General features: G+C 47.4%; 1 protein-coding gene across 3 annotated transcripts; it reads left to right on the top strand.

Annotated features, from left to right (window-relative positions):
* The first annotated feature begins 1,930 nt into the window (after positions 1–1,930).
* LYRM9 (LYR motif containing 9) lies at positions 1,931–17,538 on the top strand. Of its 3 annotated transcripts, none has more exons than XM_008010763.3 (4): positions 1,931–2,050; positions 13,097–13,240; positions 15,409–15,501; positions 16,407–17,538. In XM_008010763.3, exons 2-4 carry the CDS (start codon positions 13,115–13,117, stop codon positions 16,422–16,424), a joined length of 237 nt encoding a protein of 78 aa, XP_008008954.1. In that variant the 5' UTR covers positions 1,931–2,050; positions 13,097–13,114; the 3' UTR covers positions 16,425–17,538. The 3 variants fall into 3 exon arrangements, with proteins under 3 accessions (XP_008008954.1, XP_008008953.1, XP_037848713.1); XM_008010762.3 differs by lacking the exon at positions 1,931–2,050 and adding an exon at positions 3,180–3,272; XM_037992785.2 differs by lacking the exon at positions 1,931–2,050 and having other exon boundaries at positions 13,077–13,240.
* The last annotated feature ends 1,385 nt before the right edge of the window (positions 17,539–18,923 follow it).

Raw genomic sequence — 18,923 nt, 5'->3', positions numbered from 1 at the left:
TCAGACTAAATGACATAATGTCAGAAATCAAGAGAATGTGGTGATGTATTTCTTAGGAAAGTCAACAAATTCCCCTGTGCGGACATGTCCCCTGGACAGTGGGTGACTAATTTCTCAAGTAAAAAGTCTATTTTGTTTATCTGTAAATATCATGCACTGTCTGACGTAAGGGTGTTCATCTGCTAAAATTTCGGTGTATAGGAAAATGACATGGTAAAAATGGATGGGGTGTTACTAGATTATGAGACTGGTGTCATTTTAAATTAATGTTTGCACTAGTACAACTTACTTCCTTTTACTATTGAAGCTGTAAGAACCTAAGGTTGCTGTCAAGTTAAAAGGTTCAAATTTAATTATTTTCAAATCTAGGTTTCCATTGTGACTTGGAAAAAAAATTAGAGATTGCTGTTCAAATCTCTTCTACTTTGGATTTTTTTTCTTAGTGTTTGGATGTTTATAAGAAATTTTTGTGAAAGTTAAAATCTTGTGTATTTGTAAAATTGGAAGAGGCACAAGTGATTCTGAAGGTGGAGCCTTTCGGAGGTAAAGCAAACAGCTTGCATCTTGAATATTTTATGAGATCTAGGTATTAGAACCATGTTTCTGATGCGGGAACACAGCGATCTAGGAACAAAAGGGAGATGAGACTAGAGAACAAACTGTGAAATTTCTTAAAATTATTAAATGATCCTAAGACTGAGCACAGGAGTGGATGATGTTACTGCAGATTGTTCTTAATAAGGGCTTTAAAAGCTTAATGATTTATTGATTGGCTCTGCACTAATGACGTGCCCTTGATTATGCATGTGTGAATAAGAGGGCTGATTTATGAGGGTACAATTGTATGTTTCAGATATATTTGTCCAAGTCTACATCTTTAAAATAAATGGAGGCAATTATCTGAATATTTCAAGAGAGGGAACCCCCCATTCCCATCCCCCACCCCCGATTTGAGGGAAGTCTAGTATGTTAGGCGAAGAGGAAAAAAAAAAAAAGAAAACAGAAAGCTCTAAAGCCTAAAGGGAGGAACAAAACAAAACTTCCGTTAAGAAATATCCCTGCTTCTCTTTTCCTAAGAGAAGAAAAATAAATTCCCAGATGCCATCGGGGAGCAATGTTTCACTTAAAAAAAAAAAAGAAAGAAAAAGGAAAAAGAAAAAATTGTAAGAAGTTGTCCTGTTAAATCAACGACACATGGAGTCTGAAGGAAATCAGACTTTTCGTTACGAATAGGTTTAAAAAGCCCTGGAGAAGAGAGACGTGAACAGAAGCAATATTATCCACTAACCACCTAACTCCCGCTTAGACATCAGCGGAGAGATCAGCAGCATCATTGAACAGGGGGTTTGTCTTAAGATAATGACTCATCTTTATTTCTTTCAGGATATAAAACTTGTATTTAAATCAATTCAGAGAAGCACTTGAGCTTTAAACATGAGAGAGCAGGGAGAGCCTATTTAATAAAACAGCATTATTTCATTTTCAAAGAATGATGCTGGCAGTAGCTCTAAGTTTAAATTTTGTATTCTTTTCCTCAATTATAATTATAGATGGGTCTGAAAGGAAGCATGCTTATTACTGTCATATTTATTCTTTTGACAGGTGTTATGGGACTGTAATTTGATGAAATGATTCAAAACGCAGATTCCTATCCAAACACAATTCTTGTCATCAACACGAGAGGTTCAGGAAAAGTCCTCCAGCAAGCCTTTCAGAGATCTTGAACACCCCTACTATTTTAGCACAATCCATATTCAGGAATAAGGAGGAGAGAGTACCTTTAGGGCTTATATCCGGCGTAGCAACAGCCAGAAGGCAGAGTGGGTGTTTGAGGTAACAGGTAACGAAGGCTGTTAGTGGGGACAGCTTTCCTTTTTAACTGGGTGGGGTCAGATCAAGGAAGAGGCACCCAGTAGGACCCCGAGTCCCGCGCGCGGCCGGCAGAGGGCGCTGGGCTCACCGTCGCCGGGCAGGGGCGGTGCCGCTCAGTCCCCGGGGCGCAGGCGCACTCGTCGCTGCGGCGGCGGGGCTGGCGTTCCCCTGGAGGCTGGTGAGCCGCGCCGCGCAGGCCGAGGCCGAGGCCGAGGGTGGGGGTGCGGGGGCAGCCGCGGCTGGAGCCACTGGGTGGCTGGGCGGGCTAGGGATGTGGCGGCCTCGGGCGTCCTCGGACCTATAGAAGACCTAGGGGCCACTCGCGCCGGCATTTTTTCCCTCGCGGTCCGCGCTTTTCCCCCGGAGAGCTGGGTGCACCGGAGCGCGGCGCCCGGACTTGACACAGGCCTGGCCGGGCGGCCCTGGAGGAGCAGGAAAGGCCTGCGGCGCGAGCGAGGGGCGCGGGGTCCGGTTCAGCCCAGGGGTCCAGCCTCTCAGAGGCTCACGGCCTGGCCACTTTTAAAAGGAGAATGTCTCCTCCACCGTCCCTCTGCCCGCGGCACCTGGTGGCCGGAGCAACCTTGACCTGATGATTTATGCTTCTGCGTAAGAGCTAGTTGCTCCGTGGCCGAAACCCTTTCGCTCCTAGGATTGATCCTTTTTGTGGTTATTGTTTTAAAAACAGTTTTATTGAGATGTAATTTATGAAGTATACAGTTCACCTATCTAAAGTGCACAATTCAGTGTCTTTTTTTTTTTTTTTTGAGACGGAGTCTGGCTCTGTCGCCCAGCGTGGAGTGCAGTGGCGCGATCTGGGCTCACTGCAAGCTCCGCCTCCTGGGTTCACGACCTTCGCCTCCCGAGTAGCTGGGACTACAGGCGCCCGCCACTACGCCTGGCTAATTTTTTGTATTTTTAGTAGAGACGGGGTTTCACTGTGTTAGCCAGGATGGTCTCGATCTGCTGACCTCGTGATCCACCCGTCTCGGCCTCCAAAAGTGCTGGGATTACAGGCGTGAGCCATCGCGTCCAGCCAATTCAGTGCCTTTTAGTGTATTTGCAGAGTTGTGCAGCCGTCACTATAATTTTTTAGAACATTACCCCCTAAAAGAAACACCTCCTTTAGCTGTCACTCCCCCCTCCTATCTTCTCCCATTCTCCCAGCCCTAGGCAACCACTAATGGACTTCTGTCTCTGTAGATTTGCCTGTTCTGGATGTTTCGTATAAATGGAATCATACATTAAGAAGCCGGTTGTGACTGGCTTCGTTCACTTAGCATAATGTTTTCTGGGTTCACCTGCCATAGGTTCGTGACTTCAGGACAGTTTCCTACTGGCTTTAGTTTCCTCTGGCAACTTGGGAATCAGTTGACATCTGTGGAACTTCTATTATGGTTCAGGTACTATAAACTGTGGAGGAGTGACTAATAACAGTATATATATAGAAAATATATATTATATATAACATATAAAATATATAATATATATAAAATATATATTATATAAAAATAATATATAATATATATAAAAATATATAAACTATATATTATATATAAAAATATATATAATATATAAAAATATATATAATATATAATATATAAAAAAAATATGTATTTTCTTACTCATTTCCCCTCATTTCACAGGTCTTGAACTAATACAGTGTAGTCTCTTGTCCTCTAGAAGCTTACAGTCAGCAAGGAACAGATAGTCAAGTAAAGTAGGAAAGGGTAAGATGTTCAACGCTGGACGCAGTGGCTCATGCCTGTAATCTCAGCACTGTAGGAGGCTGAGGAAGGAGGATCACTTGAGCCTAGAATTTCGAGACCAACCAGGCCAAGACCTCGTTTCTATAAATAATTTTAAAAATTAGCCAGACGTGGTGGCGTGTGTCTGTGATCCCAGCTACTTGAGAGGCTGAGGTAGAATCGCTTGAGCCCGGGCAGTTGTGACTGCAGTGATCCCTGATCATGCTACTGTACTCCAGCCTAGGTGACAGAGTGAGACCCTGTCTCAGGCCAAAAAAAAAAAAAAAAAAAAAAAGACGTTCAAGCACTTAAGATGTGCCAGCCCCTGTGCTAGGCACTTTCCATATGTTAGCTAGGTTCGTCTTTACAGAAACCCTGTGAGGTGGGTTATTCTTTTCTCCAGTTTACAGTGGGGGAAGCAGAAGTCCAGAGAAGTCAACCAGGTTGACCAGGATTACACAGCTAGTAAATAGCAGAGGTAGGCTTTTACACTAGGGTTCTTTGTCTCTAAAACCTGCTCTATAATCACAATAATTATATATGTGTGATTATAATCACAATAAGTGATTACAGAGCAGTGTGATGACTGTAATAGGGGTGTGAATAGCATGGAATGAAAACCTGAAGGAGGTGACAGGGAACTGGACCTCTAAGGATGAAGAGGAATTCTTGAGGCAGGTGAAGAAGTCAAGGTAGGGGAAAGCACAGCATGTTTCAGAGATGATATTAACAACAACAGTTAGTAGTAAACACGTAGTGTGTGCCAGGCATCATACTTAGTAGTCTAGGAGTGTTATTTCATTCTTACAACAGTCCTATGTAGGAAATACTATTTATTAGGGACCCCACTGACAGATGGGGAGCAGACTTCGAGATAGAAGTTAAGGAACTCGTCCAGGGTCCTAGAACTAGCAAATGATGGAACCAGGATTTGAACCCAGACTATCTGATCCCAAAGTCCTCCAAGTTCAGTCTGTGGCTAAAATGCAGGCGGTATGGGAAGGACAGCAGGAGGGGAGATTGATGAGAGGGACTGGAACAGATCTCAGAAGGCCATGGGTAGAGAACTCTCTACAGAGGTTCTGAGGAAGGGGAGTGACAGGGTGTGCTTTTTAGGAAGTGTTCTTGGGTGGCACTGTGTGGATTGAGCTGGAAGGAGGGAGACAGATCAGGAGGTATTCGGATAGTCCCAGCCAGTTGTGGGTACAAAGCTGAGAACCAAGGTAGTGCCAACAGGGGCGAAGGGGGCAGGAAGGGGGTGAGGGGACTGGAGAGCCTTGACTGTGTAGGAGAGGGACTGGGGGAGGCAGGGATTGCTGCCCCATTGCTAGCTTGGGAGAACACAGATGTGCAAGATGGAGCCCTGGAGTGGGTGGGGGTGGGAAGCAAAACCACTCCATTCCTATTTTTCAACTTTCCCCGTCAGGAAGAGTAATTGCATATTTAAAAAATGGCCTATGCAGGCTTAATTTAGCTTGTATCAGTGCTCAATAGGGCATAATTTCTGGTTATTTTCTGCAGTTCCATTCTTTCGTTCTTTTTTTAATATATGACTTTTTCTCACTTATTTTTAGGTGCCTATATCGGGACATAGGTTAGGGAAAAGGACAGTGGGGTTAAATGGAACTGTGGGCCTGCTTCTCAACATCTGTGCCAGTGATACCACTTGACTTCCAGGAAATTCCCTTAGCTTTATTTTCTCTTTTTAAAAATTCTGTCATATTCTCCTCTGGATTTGGTAAGAGCTTTGTTGTTAAGCATTTCTTTAGTTGCTCATTTCCTTTATCTGTGTAATTGATGTCAACCTGGTGACTCTTTCTTTCTTTTGATTTTTTTTCCATCTATACGCAGGGGGAAGCTGCAGATGATGTCCTTGGGTTTCAGAAAGGCATGGAGCAAGGTTTTGTAGAGAAGATTGAGAAGTACTGGATGATAGTGCAGTCAAGTGCCTTTATAAATGCTTGAACCTAGTCGTGCATGAATCCTGCTGGATTCTTTGTGGGGTCCTTAGTCCTGATCTGGTCAGTATTTTTATGGGTGGCTCAGACATAGCAGGTGGTTTCACGAAGCAGATAAGGGCATAGTCTTTGGAATCAAATAGACCTAGATTCTATTCCGGGTCTTGCTCTATACTAGCTTTGTTGGTCCTGGCAAGTTACTTAACCTCTCAGGGCCTCAGTTTCCTCATCTATAAAGTGGGACTAATGATAACCTACCTTAAAATATTGTTGTGAGGATTAAATGAGGTAAAATGAAAAGCTCTCAAACTTGGCATGTCCTACCCATTCCCTGGATGGGAGCTTTGCACAAGGCTCTGGGTTGGAGAGCTAGGTATACCAGACTGTTCATCTCTGTAGTCCTAGGGCTGGGTCCAGAGTTGTACACATGCTAGATACTCTGAATGGCATGGCGTAGTTGACTGATGCTTCCAGTATATAGGGTTGCTCTCTTTCTCTTTGTCCTTACCCCGTGTTTACCTGGTATGTGACTGTTTCTGTGCTCTTGTTTTGTTGAATTGAGTTGGATAACATTCAGTCATATAACAGACCCCCACCAAGGATGGTGGCAGATTGTGACTCTGGAATGACCTCATAAAATAAAAGATGGGGAAACAGACTTAAGAACAGCTCAGGAACCGGGCGCAGTGGCTCGTGCCTGTAATGACAGCATTTTGGGAGGCCAAGGCGGGTGGATCACCTGAGGTCAGGAGTTTGAGACCAGCCTGGCCAACATGGCGAAACTCCATCTCTACTAAAAATACAAAAATTAGCCGGGCATGGTGGCATGAACATGTAATCCCAGGTCCTGGGGAGGCTGAGGCAGGAGAATTGCTTGAACCCGGGAGGCAGAGGTTGCAGTGAGCCAAGATCGCGCCATTGCACTCCAGCCTGGGGAACAAGAGCGAAACTCCGTCTCAAAAAAAAGGAAAAAAAAGAGCAGTATATGGAAAATTGCCTTTGAGCCAAATGCCAGGGCCACGTGAGGGCCCCAGCAGAGAATGCAGTCTGAGCTGCATTCCTTGAATTCCCAGGTCAAAGGAGGTGACAGGGCCACTGCCTGGGGAGTTGGTCAGAGCATGGCCAAACTGTTGTTTTCCCATGGGACAGCATGTTTAAAAGTGGTGTCAAAAATAAAGGTACGTGTATTCAGAAGAGGGCAAGTGGGACGGAGACACTTTGAGACGCAACAACACCTCCCGGCTGCTTACACTGGAAAAGGGACTAGGGAGGGGCTGGGATAGTTGACTGTGAATCATGAAAAGCTGGACTTGGGAGTAGGTGAGGGAAGATTTTGTCCCAAAGAGTAGAGCTCAGACCAGTGAGTGGAACTTTACAGTGGGGAATTTTAACTCAGAACTGGAGGGACTTTCCAAGTGAAAATGGGGGACTTGTGAGTTCCCTGCCACTTGGAGCACATGTAGGGAGAAAAGCTGGGTGGCTCCCTGCCAGGTATGTTTTTAAAGCAATTTTTTATTAGGAAAATTTTCCAAATATATGGAAGTTGAAATAACAGCGCAGTGTTCACCCTTAACACCTACCATCTGAACTCGATCTGAACATTCTGCTGCATTTCTTCATCTTCCTCACTCTTCTCTCTGTGCCGTCTTTTGCTGAACTATTTGAAAGGAGGTTGCAGACCTGATGACTCATCACTTCTAAATCCTTTTGCCTGCATCTCCTGAGAGTAAGGTGATTCTCCTACATAACCACATCAGTCTCATGACCCAAGGAAATTCGTAATTCACACTACCGTTTTCACGTCCAGTGAAGATTTTCATTCAGGAATTTGGCAAATCACTGTGACCACCACGTGGAGAATGGCTGGTGGGGCCCTAGGGCAGGTGGATACCCTTCCAGCAACCCCGGCAAGAGCCTGAACTAGAGGCCTGACCTAGAGTAATGTGGGGTGATGAAGGCTGTTTCAGGGTAACCACTGAGCATGGTGGCCGGGTCAGTGAGGGCTTTCAGGAGGAGAAGCCAGGCCACAGAGCGGAGTGTGGAAGAGGCAGGAGGTGTGCAGGAAGCAGAGAGGGGCACAGTAGGCAGAAGTAGGAGGATTCGTTCAAAATAGAAATTGAATGTCCACCAGGATAGTTAATTTTATGTGTCAACTTGACTGGGCCACAGGAGGCCCAGGTATTTGGTCAAACATTATTCTGGGTGTTTCAATGTGGGTATCTGTGGATGAGATTAACATTTAAATTGTTCGATGGAGTAAAGCACACAGTCCTCTATAATATGGGTGAGCCTTTTCCAATCCATTGAAGGCCTTAATAAAACGAAAAGTTTAAGCCTCTCCTGAGTAAGAAAATTCTCTTGCCTGTGGCTTTTGAACTGGGACATCAGCTCTTCCGGGTTCTACAGCAGCTTCCAGCCTTTGTATTTGAACTGGGACATTGGCTCTCCAGATTTTGGACTTGCCAATCTCCATAACGAGCCAGTTCATTATAATAAACTTCTCTCTCTGTCTCTTTCTCTCTCACACACACACACACACCCTCCTATAGGTTCTATTTCTCTGGAGAACCCCAACGAATACATCTACTCCACACCAGACATTCTGTCCCAGTGCTGAGACCATAACAGGCAAACACAGCATGGGCTGTTATGGAGTGTGCCATACAGGACTCGGTTTGCCTGGACTAGGCCGTGGGTGGTGAGAGGTGCAGATGAGGGGTAGGTAGGGGCCAGATCGAGAGGGGCCTTGCAGGCCATGGACAGAAGCCTGGATTTTATTCTGTAGACCAGTGCTTTCCACACTTCAGGACCCTCATGATTTTTGCTGGGTCCACATTTCAATTGCATTATTTGTTTGATACATAAAAAAAAAAAAAAATCAATTTTATGCCCATTTGAAAAAATTGCTTTAGGCCATTAATACCTATGAAAACGTGTTTTTTTCCCCCTCATTACACATGAAAATAAATGTAAGATCATTACAGTAAAAAATACTGGCCATATACTACTTAAAATGATTTCAGGTATTTGTTCTACATTTTGGGAAAAGTTGCCATGAATGATGGGGGCAGGGGTGGATATTAGGGGCTTTATGAAGGACAGGACACTTTGAGATTTATGTTTTAGAAAGAGTCACTCTGGCTGTTGGGCAGAGTAGGATGGCAGAAAATGGACTGGAAGACACGGAGACCAGCTAGGGGCTGTTTCAGTTGTCCCAGAAAAAGTCTGACCCAAGGGTATGCAGTAGAGTAGAGAGGAAGGGAATAATATGAGGGGCATTCAGAGGTGAAATTTGATAGGACTTAGAAACCAGTGGCATGGGGCCCAGCGTGGTGGCTCATGCCTATAATCCTAGCACTTTGGGAGGCCGAGGTGGGCGGATCACCTGAGGTTGGGAGTTCGAGACCAGCCTGACCAACATAGAGAAACCCCATCTCTACTAAAAATACAAAATTAGCCAGGCGTGGTGGCATGTGCCTATAATCCCAGCTACTAAGGAGAATCACTTAAACCCAGGAGTGGGAGGTTGTGGTGAGCCGAGATTGCGTCATTGCACTCTAGCCTGGGCAACAAGAACGAAACTCCATCTCAAAAAAAAAAGAAAAGAAAAGAAAAGAAAGAAACCAGTGGCATGGGGATTGAGGAGGAGGAACCTGGGTTGACTGATGATTTTGGTTTGGTTGCCTGGGAAGATGGAGCAGCCATCACAGAGGCAGGGAGCCAGGGTGCAGAGGCCAAGATCAAGTCCAAAGGGCAGGGCAAGGGAGGTAAGTGTTGCCAGGCCCAGAGGCTTAGACTGCAGTTTTAGCAATGATGCTATGAGGTTCATTGCCCCTTAAATAATAGCAAACCCACGCTTTAAATCAAATTAAAACATTTTAGTTTAGCTCTTCTAAGTGGACCCACACATGTATTCTCTACTAGTTATTACTGAGAATGACTAAGTATTATAATTGAGCTGAAAATAATCTGCCGCCCATACTTGCTGGGTTGGTTACTAAGTATTGCTTGAGTTTTTAAGTAATGAAACAAAGTTGTGCTCTTTCCAAATGTTAATTTTGAGGACTGCAGATGGTAACCATCTGTTCCGCGACTAGCATTTTACAATATTTGATTACTACTTTATATAGTTTGGGGAAGCCTGCCAGTGGAGTCTACCCATCAGGTTGGGGACTTTGGTGGTATGTCTCCTGTGGTTGCCCCTCATGGTCTTGGTCACCCTGGAACGGGTTCCCCTCTGATTTCTGGGTGGTGAGGCACGGTCATGATTGATAGCAGGAGGAACTTGAGAAGCCCTGTCCTGTCCTACTCTTCTTTACAGCCTGGAATCATCAGAGGGCATCATGGAAGAATTTGTGAGGTCAGGGTCTGTCCATCAGTTACAAGTTTTGGGTTACAGGAGACAAAACAACGAACTCCAGCTGCTTTGGTGAAAGGGGATTAATTGGCTCAGATCATTGAGAAGTCTAGGGGAAGGACTTCCTGCAGGTAGATGGTTTTAGGGCCAAAATGAATTCCTTTTTTTTTTTTTTTTTTTTTTTTTTGAGTCAGAGTCTCACTTTGTATCATCCAGGCTGAGTGCCATGGTATGATCACAGCTCACTGCAGCCTTGACTGCCGAAGCTCAAGGGATCCTCCCATCACAGCCTCTTGAGTAGCTGGAACTACAGGCGTGTGCCACCACGCCCAGTTAGTTTTTTATTTTTTGTAGAGACAGGGTCTGCCTATGTTACTCAGGTTGGTCTCAAACTCCTGGCTTCAAGCGGTCCACCCATCTCAGCCTCCCAAAGTGCTGGGATTACAGGCGTGAGCCACCACCCCTGGCCCAAATAAATTCTTTGGGCTTGTTTTTATCTCAGGGTCTCAGTTCTGCCTTCTGCTATGTGAGTGTGGTCTCAGGCTCCTCGAGGGGGCAGGATGGCTTCACTGAGAGAGGATCAAATCCTGCCAGCATCAAGTTTAGTGGGAAGGAGCTAGAGTCCTTTCATGCCACTTCTGCAGAAGTGTTGCGATGCACTGTGATTGGACTAGCTTTTGTCACATGCCCGTGTGTGAGCCAGTCCTTATACCCACGTGGATGCAGGGCTCTGATAGTCCCACTCAGACCTTCTAGGCTGAGACCTGGGGAGGGGTGCACCCCAGATCACACACTGGGGCTGTTACTAGAAGGGAGACTGGATGGTGGGGGTCAGACAACCACCTGTCTACTCCAGCATCAGAGCAAGAGTCCAGGGAACCAGGAGGAATTGGCTAACGTAGCTGAGGAGACACATTTATTGTTGCCGAGGAGATAATGGGATGTAAATGGAATGAAGGAGCCTCCGGAACCAGCTACTTCCTAAGCTTCCCTCCTTAGTTTAAGGGCATCTGATGGATTTAGTTTCTGGTTCTTTTTGCGAGGTGAGGGGAGGGTTTTTTTTTTTTTTTTTTTTTCCTTATATGTTCCTTTAAAACTAAGGCCAGTCACTAGATCTCTTTTAGCTCCTTTATCTGGAACATAGAGCGTGTCTCTCTGTACAGAGGAGACAGTAGCTTCATTCTGTTTAGTTAACCGTGAGTGAAGCCCGCTGTGGGCCAGGCGCTCAGCCCAGGGAGAGCCACAGGCAAGGTAGCAGATGAGTCCCTGGCAGCACCATGAGGGGGCACTGCAGCCCCACAGAGGACAGGGTGAGTGTCTCTGTCTCCAGAGAGGGACAGTGAGTAAGGGCTTCCAGGAGGAAGGACACTGAGCTGAGCCTGGAAGGATGAACAAGGTTCCTCACATGGAGAAGATGGAAAGGAGTCCATGGCCAGGGAACTGCATGTGCACCAAAAGGCACCACATTTGGTGGTTTGAGGGGTCTGGGAGCAGTTCATGTGACTGACTGGGATGCGCCCAGGACACTGATTCCAGAGCTCACATGGTACGGTGTGGAGGAGACTGGATTGACAGGCCAGGTACTGGGACACCAGGCAGATGCTGTGGCAGAGGTTCAGGCAGGAGCCTGATAAAAGCTTTGCAAGCCCATATATTCTAGAACCTACCATTTAAAACAATTTATACTCTCATAGTTCCCTTAAAAAAGAAGAGGTTAGGCTAGAGTTGTGGGTTCTTTAGAGAGAGTGTTAATACAAAGAAGAATATGGGTTCTGCAGACACAAAAGAGAGCTTGCTGTATAATTCCATTTATACAAAACTCTGGAAAATGCATCGGTTGCCTGGGGATGGGGACGTAGGGAGGGCGGGAGGGAGGGATTACAAAGGGTATGAGGTAAATTTTGGGAATGATGGATATGTTCATTCTCTTGATTATGGCGGTGATTTCTCTGGTGTGTACCTGTGGCAGCACTTATCAAATTACATACTTTAAGTATATGAAGTTGGTTATATGTCAACTATGCCTTTTTAAAAAAAAAAAAAAAAAAAAAAAAGAAGGCTCTGAAACCAGACTGCCAGAGTTCAAATCCAAGCTCCAGCTTTATCAGTTGTGTGATCTTGGGCAAGTTATCAGACCTCTCTGTGACTGTGTTCATTAATCACATGTGAAGTGAATAGAGACAGACAAGTACTCATTGTGATTCTCTTTTTTTTTGAGATGGAGTCTTGCTTTGTCACCCAGGCTGGAGTGCAGTGGTACTATCTTGGCTCACTGCCATTTCCATTTCTGGGGTTTAAGTGATCCTCCTGCCTCAGCCTCCCAAGTAGCTGGGATTACAGGCATGCACCACTAAGCCTGGCTGATTTTTGTATTTTTAGTGGAGATGGGGTTTCACCGTGTTGGCCAGGCTGGTCTCGAACTCCTGACCTTAAGTAATCTGCCCAACTTACAGGTGTGAGCCACCACACCCAGCCCATTGTGATTTTTATGATAACTCATAGCAAAATGAAATCACGTGCCCACGCTGTGGTGACTCTGTCCAGCGTCTTCTCTCTGCAGAGTCCCCTAGATTCATGTTTCTCAGACTTTAAAATGTGCATACGAATCTCCTGGCATCCTTGTTAAAATGCAGGTTTGATCTGGTGGATGTGAGGTGGGGCCCGAGACTGCATTTCTGTTGATCTCCCGGTGCTGTGGGTTTTGCTGGCTCAGGAGCACACTTTGAGTTTTGAGGCTCAGGCCTGTAGGCTTTCTCCCCTCTGTGGCTTGGTGCCCTCACCAGACCAAGGCTGATGTCCGAGCTGGTTTCCTAGTGATTTTCCTAGTGATTGCCCCTCAGGGTCTTCCTGCTTATCTACCCTACCCTGCCTGTGAGGGACACCTACTCACGCACCATCTGAAGTTGAGTTCCAGAAAGAAGACGCCAGGGCTGAGGCTGTACATCTCCCTCCACACTCACCCTTGGTCTTGCGGGCCTGCTCTGGGCTAGAGCTTCTGTAGGACTGAATGCCCAGCCTACTGCAAGGTGCAGGCTCCATGGAATGGGACAGGAGGGGCCACTGTACTGCACCAAGGCTGCTTCCCAGAGTACTGGGACCTGGGGGTCAGGGCTGAGTATAGAACTTGGCTTGATGCCCTAGAAGTGATGCTCCTTGTTTTCCAGGGACAGAAGGTCTCACGGATGGCCCCGCTGCCTGGGGCAGAACTGGTTCAGAGGCCACTGCAGCTCTACCGATACTTGCTGCGCTGTTGCCGGCGGCTGCCGACCAAGGGCATCCAGCAGCATTACAAGCATGCTGTCAGGCAGGTGGGAGCTGGGTCCACCAGGTCTGGGGGCTGCCTCTAATGGCAGGCTTGGGGGTGCGGGTCAGAGGCCAAGGCCAGGGCACAGAGCTAGTCTCTGAGATGGTGGTGAGGTGGCAGTGTGGTAAGAGCCACAGGAAACCAGTGCTGGGCAGCCCAGCTCCTCTCTGTCCAGGAAACACAGGGTGCATCAGCCAGCATACCAGCTGTGCTAGGGCACGTATGAGGCAGCTAAGTGGGTAATTAAAATAGACTGCAGGGCACGACATCATTTAGGCAGGCATCCCTGCCAACAGTGTACAACTTGAATTTAATCCTGAGAAAACATCAGGTAAACCCAAATTGAGAGGTCATCTACCACACAACTAATAGGACTGTGCTCATCAAAAATGTCAGTGTCGTGAAACACAAAGAAAGGCAGAACTGTTCTGGATTAGAGAACTGAAGAGATATGGTGACTAAATGTAATATATGATCCTAGACCAGAAAAAAATTGCTGTAAAGAATATTACTGGGAGCCAGGCATGATGGCTCATGCCTGTAATCCCAGCATTTTGGGAGGCTAAGGCAGGCAGATTGTTTGAGCTCAGGAGTTCAAGACCAACCTGGTCTTTTCTACAGAAAAATCAAACAATGAGTTGGGAGAATTGCTTGAACCCAGGAGGTCGAGGCTGCAATGAGCTGTGATTGTGCCACTGCATTCTCACCTGGGTGACAGAGTGAGAACCTGCCTTAAAAGAAAAAAAGGAAACAAAACACTATTACTGGGGCAGTGCATGAAATTGGAATGTGGGCTATAGATTATAGTGTTGTTTCAATGTTGAGTCTTCTGCATTTGATTATTGTGGTTATGTCAGAGAATGCCCTTGTCATTAGGAAATACACATGGGAATGTTTAGGGGTAAGGATGGGGTGTCTGTAACTTATTCTTAAATGCTTCTGAAAAGACTTATACATACTTATATAAAGAGAATGATAAAGCAAGTGTAGCAAAATGTTAACAATCAGTGATTCTGATAGGAAATTCTTTGTATTATTATCACAACTTTCTGTAAGTGAGAAATCATTTCCAAATAGAAAGTTAGCTAAAATTCATACAAATATATTATGGAAAGTTAAAAAAAAAAAAAAAAAAGAGGTGGCGGTAGCCACAGAGGACTGTGGAGACGTGGAGAAGGGAGTAGTTAGCTGTCTGGGGAGTCAAGGAGGGCATCCCAGAGGTGGATGCTGAGGGGGCTCCTAAAGATGAGCAGGGGGATGTGTGGGGCTGGGAGTGACGGGGAGGGAAAGAGGCCAGTTCTGTTTCTTTTTGAGATGGAGTTTCACTCTGGTTACCCAGGCTGGAGTGCAATGGTGCAATCTCGGCTCACCACAACCGCCACCTCCTGGGTCTGGGTTCAAGGGATTCTCCTCCCTTAGCCTCCTGAGTAGCTGGGATTATAGGCACACGCCACCACACCCGGCTAACTTTGTATTTTTAGTAGAGATGGGATTTATCTATGTTGTCAGGCTGGTCTTGGGCTCCAGACCTGAGGTGATCTGCCCACCTTGGCCTCCCAAAGTGCTGTGATTACAAGCGTGAGCCACCATGTGTGGCACCAGTTCTTTTTGGAAAGCAAAACCTGAATCTTAGATTGCTTCTCAAGGGTGAACATCTGGTCACAAGCAAACAGCATCCCATGCTCTGCATTGGGCCTGGGTGGATCTCCTGAAACTACTCTCTCTACTGCCTCCCCTTCCTTCCCTGTGTGGCTTTCCTAGCACTGGGCTGAGAGAAGCCCTACTTCTTCCTCCCTGCTCTGAAGCCTATGCAGAGATCTCACCCTGGGGAAAGCAGCTTCTTCTGAGGAAGAGAGATGGAAGTTTCCCCTTGGCCTCCACTGCCTGATAGCTTTTGGGCTCAGCTTGATTTAGGGGTAACTTGGGGGCCAGTCTTTGCACCTACCCTGATGGCTTTGCAGTCACATAGACTAAGATTCAAATGCTATTGCTCAGCAGCCAAGGGGGGATTTCTGAGCCTCTGTTTCCTTGTCTCTGTGTGGGATAATCATAACTGTCTAGAGCTGCTGGGTATACAGTGCCCAGCAGTGTCCCTGGCCTGTGATTAGTGCTCTGAAGCTGTCGGTCCTGGGAATTTTGCCTAGTCATCTTTCCTTATGCTTAAACTTGCAGAGTTTTCGGGTTCATTCAGATGAAGACAACCCTGAGAGAATCCAGCAGATTATTAAAAGGGCCATTGAAGATGCTGACTGGATCATGAACAAAGTAGGTGCTTGGCCCCCGGGCTCTGCCTGTGAGCTGGGGTGATGATGGCTGTGATCCCCATGACCACTAGAGGCCACTCCTGCCCCACAGTTGAGAATGGTCCCTGTGGAGAAGGCCACCAGCCAGCTGCTTCCCTCCTCCAGAAGCTGAAAGGTGAAGGCAGATCCCTTCTGGTTGTATTTACATTCTGCAAGTGGGGAGGGGCTCTTACTCTTCGTCCTTAAAGGCAAATTTCTGCCCAACAGTGCTGATGGAGTTGAGAGGGTCAGTAGGAAGAAGGAGGGGAAGCTATAGTGCCAGAGCCGGAAGTGGCGCTGTGACGCCGCAGACAGGAAAGCTGTCCTGGGGAGGGACTCCCTGTCTCGGGGGCGTATTCACACTGGGGCAGAATTATGGAGGAAACATTCAGTATGTTTTGGTGGAGGAAGGGAGGGAGTCAGGAGTGTTGACTGGCTTCTTGGCCCTTAGATGCTGGTATTAGGAGGCCCTAGAGAGTTGGAGTGTGCCCCTACCTCCCTGTCCTTCCAACTCACTCTCCAGATATGGGACCCAGGGTCCATTTTAAAAAACCCAGTGATTATAGTAACTGGCTTCCAAGGGTCCTCCTCCACCTGGGATTTTTTTTTTTTTTCCCTGAAACAAGACTCAGAGAGGACAGGCACCCCAGTTTCCTTATTATCCTCCCTCCCCACCCCTGTCAGCTTCCTTTTTCATTAAAGAAGAAAGGGAGTCCAGGCATGAACTAGAGGTTTGGCTGCCCAGTGCCTCTTGCCTGGGTTTCACCACCTCCAAGAAGCCCCTGCAGGAGGCAGGTGAGGTCCAGATGATGGAGGCTTGAGATTTCCCCAGAGTCCTCCTGCCCCTGTTGGCTTCCCTCCTCCACTTCAAATCTCTCTGTCTTGCAGTATAAAAAACAAAACTGAGAGCCCGGAGAGTGGGCCTTCCTGGCCTCTGGAAGTTGAGAGGCGCCTCTTCTGGAGCTCAACAGCAGCAGCAGGTTTGGAAGATCCATTGGCCTTGTTGGCTGAAAGCTAGAAATCAGGGGAGAAGCTGAGCTTGCTTCGGAGGCTCCTCTTGCCACCGCCATGTTGCCAGCATCCTTTATGTTTGCACTTCCAGCCACTTACGATGTGAAATTTGGGGAGAATGTGGTATTTTTTTGTTTCTTTTGTGTGTTTTTTATTTTTGTGTTTTTGTTCTTTTACTTTTCTCTGAAAGTGATTCATTTATTCTGGAGATCTCTTTATCATTCTCTGAGTCCCAGAGCAGATGTCCCCTCAGGTAGCAACCTGTACAGAAGAAAGCGCGTGGGTTTTAGAAGCAGACAGATCTGGATTTGAATCCCAGATTCAGTAAGATGAAGGTGAAGTGCCTCACACAGGATGTGGCACATGACAGTGCCTGAAGGGCTCCGTCCAAGGAAGCCGTCCTGCCCCACCCCCTCCTCTGCTCCTGCAGCGCCCTGCACAGCTCTGCTCCAGTGCACACCGCGTCGGGTCTCAGTTATTTGTTTGCGAGGTTGCCCTGTCCCTGCTTGTAGCCCCTGAGCCCTCACAGTTGTCACACACCCAGCAGTCTGCCAAAGAGCTGCTTTTCCTGACCACTGTCTCTCTATGCCCAGGGAAGTCAAAGCCCTGGGCCTTGCCTTCAGGGAGTTGACAGTGTCCATGAAGTGGTGAAGTGCCCACCACATGAACCAAGGAGAGACACCAAAGCAGCTGCGGTGGACTCTGGCCTGTCCAAGCCTCTGCGCACCTGTGATCTGTTTCCACTGGCCCTTCCCTGCTTTGCCACCATCGTGGAAGAATGGAAGGGAGGGGGAGAAGGTGGGTGGGCCCAGGGAGAATGACCAGAGTGGCCAGAAGATGCAGAGAGAAGTCCCACTGGGATTTGAGTATTTCCTAAGGGCACTCAGCCACGGGGATGAAGTAGTGTGTGTTTGTATCCTTGTAATTATGTGAGTTAAAATGACTCAGAGATATCTATTTGTGCGTGTGTACTCCGCTGACAATGAAGTAAATATATCAATTTGTGGAAGCTCGTGTGTCTTCTCAACTGATAAACCTTACATTCCCTAAGCATACATTGTCCCCCTCCTGAGTGTCATCCACTCTTGAGAACCTACAGTCAAGTCAGACAAAGCTGCCTAGGAGGGGTCATTCTTCAGAGAAGGTGACTGGGACTGGCCCCACTGCCAGACAACAGTTGATGAGGTCACATCTGCCCCACTAGGGTATGAGCAAGCTGAGGGGTTTCAGGCTAGGGCCAAAGCTGAGCCAGGCCCCTGTCCGCACCCCGTCATTGAGCTGGGGGCCCCTCCTCAGGTGGCAGGGCTGTATTGTAATCATAGGAGTGGGGGCAGCTGTATCCCAGATGTTTTCCCAGCAGGAGAGAAATGAGTGAAGGCTGACAAAGGTTCGGGATAGAGTTAGTGTCACTTGCTCTTGACCAACTCCTGGAGTGGTTCTGTGACCTGTGGTTCCTGGGTAGGTCCTTGGTCCAGCTGTGCTGACTCGCCACATGTCAGACAGTGGGTGCCCAGCTCCAGCATGCGGCTGGCCTGTGAGGGAGCCAGCAAGGGGTGGGGTGGGTGCACGGTGTGTTGGTTGCTCTCCCCCAGCCCCTGTGCTGCCACTGAGGGTAGTGAGCCCGGTCACGCAGGGGCCCACGGTAGGGGAGGCAGGATGCACGCGGCACTGTGCACACAGGGGCGCTGTTGAAGCCTGGGAGAGCCTCCCCTCCTCAGCAGCAGCCTTGCCTTCCAGCCTGCCCTCTGACTTTCACTGCTCCCAGCCCTGTGTGGGCCGTGGGGATGGTCCTTCATTTCTCCTCTCAATTCTCAAATGCACAGAGTTGAAGGCTTCCAGAGTAGCCTCCAAGCAAACGGAAGAAGGAGATGAAGGTTTGACCCAGAGTCAGCCAGTGTGGCCTGCTGGAAGGGGCGCTGGAGATACACACACCTGAATGTGAATCCCAGTCTGTCACTTAGTGGTGGTGTGATTTGGGGCAGATTTGTTAACCTGTCAGGCTCACTTTTTTCACTGCTACAGGTTGCACATCCCACGGGGTGGTGAGATTATGGCAGTGCACACAGATGGGCTGTCAGCCATGTGGCTTCCATCTCTTGTCTTTGGTTTACCTGGTGACGACACTTCTCTCCTTTTCTTTTCTTTTTTCTTTTCTTTTCTTTTCTTTTTTTTTTTTTTGAGATGGGGTTTTACTCTGTTGCCCAGGCTAGAGTGCAGTGGCACAATCTCAGCTCACTACAACCTCTGCGTCCCGGGTTCAAGTGATTCTTCTGCCTCAGCCTCCTGAGAAGCTGGGATTACAGACGCCCGCCACCACACCCAGCTAATTTTTGTATTTTTAGTAGAGTTGGAGTTTCACCATGCTGGCCAGGCTGGACTTGAACTCCTGACCTC

This window comes from Chlorocebus sabaeus, chromosome 16 (genome assembly GCF_047675955.1).
Source record: "Chlorocebus sabaeus isolate Y175 chromosome 16, mChlSab1.0.hap1, whole genome shotgun sequence".
NCBI lineage: Eukaryota > Metazoa > Chordata > Mammalia > Primates > Cercopithecidae > Chlorocebus > Chlorocebus sabaeus.
Note: the sequence above shows the minus strand (reverse complement) of the source record. Positions and strands in the feature narration are given on the sequence as shown.